Source organism: Apaloderma vittatum, unplaced genomic scaffold (assembly GCF_000703405.1).
Source record: "Apaloderma vittatum isolate BGI_N311 unplaced genomic scaffold, ASM70340v1 scaffold21535, whole genome shotgun sequence".
Taxonomy (NCBI): Eukaryota; Metazoa; Chordata; class Aves; order Trogoniformes; family Trogonidae; genus Apaloderma; species Apaloderma vittatum.
This window is the reverse complement of record NW_009719122.1, coordinates 12,969-17,949: the sequence shown is the minus strand read 5'-3', so window position 1 is coordinate 17,949 and position 4,981 is coordinate 12,969. Positions and strand designations below refer to the sequence as shown.

The window sequence follows — 4,981 nt, the reverse complement described above, 5'->3', positions numbered from 1 at the left end:
CTCTGCTTCTCTGGATCTGAAGTCCATCACAAATTCAGAGCACTACAAGGAATGCTGACTTGCTCTTAAGCATTGCCCGTGGTGGTCTCAGCAGTGTGTTCCATAGAAGGCAGTGTTTGGGATCATCCTCTCCTTTACACTTGTCCTTGGACCTTCCTCACCCCTTGCTAGTGGTGCCCCAGACTCCTTCCGACTCTTAAAATGCGACTCTTGGATGTAATGATGTCCTTCATCTCCCCCACCTTTCATTATTTTCTGTGTCCTGCTGGCAGGAACACTTGGCATTTGACTTGCCCTCATAACATTCATGTTTTTCTTGGAGCTCTCAGAGATAGGATTTTTCCCAGCCTGGATGAGTTGCTGTTATTTCTATAGAGTCAGCAAGTACAATAGACCCTCTTGGGAGCCAAGACCTTGTCTGTCTAGTGGCTCAGGCTTACAAAGACTCAATCCTGCATGCTTAACGTTGCCCTTTGATTTCCGGGATTAGCGTCTGACTGATGGCAGGTGAGGAGGCAGAACAGCACAGCACAAAAGGAAAGAAATCCATTAAGTTTACATTGCAACATGCACTCACTCAGGGACAGATTAGAGAAACAGAAATCGGGTAGAGGACGTAGCTGGGACTGGAAGCAGCAAGCACCCAGCAATCTGTCTGTCATGGAGGTGACAGTGACAATGGAGAGGATCTTTCCCCCAATGTTTTTTTAATGTGTATACTATCCATGCTTAATATAATCCACAATATAGCAGTTAATGTCTCCACACCGCAGTTTTCTTATATTTAGACATTGGCTTGAAAGCTCTTGGTCTCTCTCAGCAGTGTAGGTAAAAACTGAGCTAAGGCATATTAGTCACATTTTTATCAAGAGATGAAAGTGATTGAGATATAAAGTACTACCAGCTTTTAATTAAAATTGAATAAGTAAAAAACAGTTGGCAGTTGCAAAATTCATTATGTTGTGTTACCAAAAATAGATACCTTTATGAGAATGCAGTTTTATTACAACAGTGGGCACTAATTAGCTCTGAACAGCATTGCTGACATAGCCAGATAGAAAATGTGTTACTAATACTCATAACAGGTTTCAGTTGGCTGGAATGAAAACTCCTAAAATGTAATCTCTCAGACTACCAAAATAGATATATGCACTTCTGTTATTTAAGGCAACATCATATTTTCAGGAACAATGACTTAGTGTTTTCTGCAGCTGGTTTTAATTTGCAAGGAAAACTTGGTTTTACAAAAATGTAACCTGACTTAGCTGAAATATGTATGGTCCAGTGTTTTTATTTCTTCTTTCTATAGAACAGTCAGACTTGCAAGTTAGATCCTCCAAACTTTTATACATTCCATTTGGCAAAAAATCCCTTTGACTTTAATAAAAAACATCTTCCCGTATGAATATACAGTTATAGATCTGTGGTTTACAGCATCTTATGATGAGTTTGGGATGCTTGTGTGTCTTGAGTAATTTCTGCAAAATTTAATTGAAAAAAGTTATTTTCCTCTTTCCTCTAGAACATCAAACAATAACAACAAATCTGTGGGTGGTTTATGTGACTTAAGTTAATTTGCTATTGACATGTTTGAGATACCACTTGCATCATCCCAGTCTTGCATATTCTTATGAAAGGGAAATATTTTAAATAATTATTCATTTGTGTTTCGGTAACCTCTTGAAACCAGGACCCCACTCTGGTAGACTGTATACAAAATCGTTGCAAATGAAGTGCAACCTGAAGTGTTTAAGATGAGATTGCAGCAAGAGGACGATTTGAATCCAGGAAGATTAATATATTCCACCTACAAGCAATGGGTCTCAACTCATAGAATTTCAATCATTAAACATGAGACATCTAAATCTCCTCCAAAGCCAGTATGAGAAAGAATTAAACCCAGCCTGTGATTTAGTTCACATAACTCCGAGACCTGAGGCCTTCAGGGGAGACTCAAGCACCAGTAGCCAAGCTGGAGCTCATATTTTCAAACTTGGATGCTTCAACACAGTCTCCTAAATTCTTGTGTCAGTACCTAAGCAAGCACACACAGAAGTGATGAGTGAAGTGGGGGCTCCTTAGCGAAGTCAGAAGGTGCTACGTGAGGTGAATACTCTTCGAGAAGAGGCTGCTTGCATGCCTGACATGGAGTGCTGAGCTTGAAAAGTAAAATCGTAGGCACAAGCCTCGCTTTTTAAAACATTACCCACCTTTCTTGGCCTATCTACATACTGATATCCCCAAAACCAATCCCTTGTAAACAATCACTTGTCCTAGATCTTACCAGTGCTGCTGCATTCGAACTTTGTTGACCGATGTGATATGCTGGTACACTGGAACTACAGCCATGTTCATGAGTTGAGATAAAGTACAATGGAGAAAAATGTGAGTTTCCAGATGTTTTCAAGAGGAAAGATGAAAGCTGCAGTATGTCAAAATTTGCAGATACATAAATTTAAGGAAATTCTAAATCTCTTGTTCTTCGTTGGCATTACTCATTGGAAAAACATCAGTATGATATTTAAATAAAGCAGCTCATGCCAAAGCTGGCACATACCAATATTTGAAATATTGTTTAGCCTTGCTATCTCAGTGTGATTTCACACATTCCTGTGTATTTCAAAAACTTCATTTAAAAAACAGACTTTTTTCCCCAAAAAGTCATATTTGCTTCAAAATACTATGTGTTTGTGATAGAATAAACCTCACATATAAGCAGTCTAAGAATAGGTTTTCTCTTCTGAAAACTGGTAACTGATGCAAGTCTTTTTCTGATCGCAGTTCTGGTATTTTCAGTTAAATTGTGCCCACTTCTTGCTTCTGATTTGCAAGTGTTTACTTTTGTTAGGGGGTCAGTATCTGATAAAGGTATGTTAATATTTTTGGAGATGAAGGCCTTAGAATTATTACTGATGTTGGACATTTGAGCTCCCTTTCCCCCTGCATTCACACCCTATTGATTGAATGAGGCCTTACTAACAGAAACAGAAATACTCTTTATGCTTGCCTGAGGATTGCCTAAGTATTTCTAGGGGTACCTGGGTCAGAAACATTCCTGAATACTTGGAAAGCTCTTGGTATATTGGAATGGAGAGAAGGGCAGGCTCTGTTAAAGAGGAAGGGAAAATATGCAAATAGACCCAACATTTGGAGAGGTGCTGTGGTGGAGTGGTGGCTGCAATACCGATGCCAAGGGCACCTCGACGAGAGAAGTGCTGGCTCACACGACAGCGTGCTCAGTCTAGACTGGGTGTGAGAGATTGCGATTGCTCCAAGAGTGATGTCTCTGCTCTTATCAGCCGGAAGGTGATGGTATTATACAGGCATGCGGGACCGACCATAAGTTAGGAAACGCTGGTCCTTGACAGATATGGAAGTCTGAATATCAGGGATGCAGAGATGCAAAGATCGGCTGACAGCGTGCAGTAACAGCAGCAAAGGGAACCAAGGCTGTGACTTTGTAGAAGGCAAATCATGAAATAACTCTAAACCCTTTGTGCTCCCTTGTGTTTCTCACTGCCCCTGGGCAGTCAAAGCCAGTGCAGACCGCTGAAGGAAGGATTTTGTCCTCTGCGAACCCTGCATTAACAAATTGCAAACTAGCTTGTGCAACTAGAGAGAAAAATGTTCTGTTCAGCTTGGGACACCTTGAGGACTACACCCCAGGGCACTGCTACAAAAACATTGCAGAACTACCCCAAAGGAATGGAAAGTTATGGCAGGTGTTACATTTGCTGTTATTACCAGATAAGATTTAAAGATAAACAAATGCATTCAGCTAGCCTAGATTCACAAGAACAGAGCAAAGTTAGGAAAACAACACATACAGATTTATTAAGGTTTGACTTAGCAATATACATCCTCCTTAATTGCTCCTGTGTCTCAGCCTTTGACTCTGGCTAATGAGTTGCTGCATGGAACCCTGGGCTGGCATGCCCCTGGGTACACAGAGCTGCTTACACCTTCTTCTTCTGGAAAAGGTGGGGACCTGTATCTTCTCTAGCTCAAGGTGGATTTCTTCTTGTTTGTCTGCCCCTCATTCCCTGGCACGGGGTTATCAAGTGTTTTCTGGGAGTATTTTTTTCTGCCTCTCCTCCTTCAGGTTACTTTAGTAACATATCTGTTGTCCATCTCAAATGACACTTTCTTCGCTTTTGTTTTTCCCTAATTATAGTCTTGTTCAAATACAGAGGCATCACTTTACAAATGATGTATTATAATAAATAGTGCAAATTTCTTTGAGTATATATACTGTGTATACAGGCTATATAGCTAGCCCAATTATGACATTCAAACAAAAACTGATCTTCAGGGTAGGACTGCCAAATCTGTGAAAGCTCCACCTCATACTTTGTTAAATTTTGGGGACTTATCTGCATGCTACTGGTTTTTGGTGAACTGGAACGGAGGATACCTGTGGTGGTTTGGCTGTGCATATACTCAGGCCAGCTTGCTTTCCTCCCCAGCCGGCCTTTCCAGTGTTGGCTATAAGTAGGAACACAGACACACAAAAGTGATGACCATTTAAAAATCCACATTTTCTGACAGAGACTATAGTACAGTATTTTTTGCAGTATCTTGTTCAGGGTGTGGTACGGAAATACATTGTGGCATCTTAGATATCACTGTGAGATAATGCTTGGCAAATGCAGGGTTTTATTGCTTATTTTAAGTATTGACTATCTATATTGAGTATTAAATGAAAATTGTCTTGTTTCTTATTATAGTTTGTCATCAGTCAGATAATGATAATGAGGCCATTGAACAGATCGATGAAGATATAGCCGTGACTCAGAGTCAGGTGAACTTCATTTGTCCCATTACACAGGTATGCTATCACTACTGTTGTAATCAGTTGGGAAATACTCATTTCATGCTCTTCATTGGATTGTTTATTACAAATCTGCAACACTTGTTAAAAATCAGGCAGTCTAAATTACAAGCATTATCAGAGAAGAGCAACACTGCTTGGGAAGAAACC

At 40.2% G+C, this 4,981-nt stretch overlaps 1 protein-coding gene across 1 annotated transcript in view; it reads left to right on the top strand.

Annotated features, from left to right (window-relative positions):
* Positions 1–3,186: 3,186 nt before the first annotated feature.
* The window catches only part of NSMCE2 (non-SMC element 2, MMS21 homolog (S. cerevisiae)), a 5,615-nt gene continuing 3,820 nt past the window's right edge, over positions 3,187–4,981 (top strand). The window contains exons 1-3 of the mRNA XM_009870524.1: positions 3,187–3,306; positions 3,887–3,980; positions 4,728–4,828. Of these exons, the coding sequence (XP_009868826.1) occupies positions 3,187–3,306; positions 3,887–3,980; positions 4,728–4,828 (315 nt within the window). The remainder of the gene's footprint in view (positions 3,307–3,886; positions 3,981–4,727; positions 4,829–4,981) is intronic.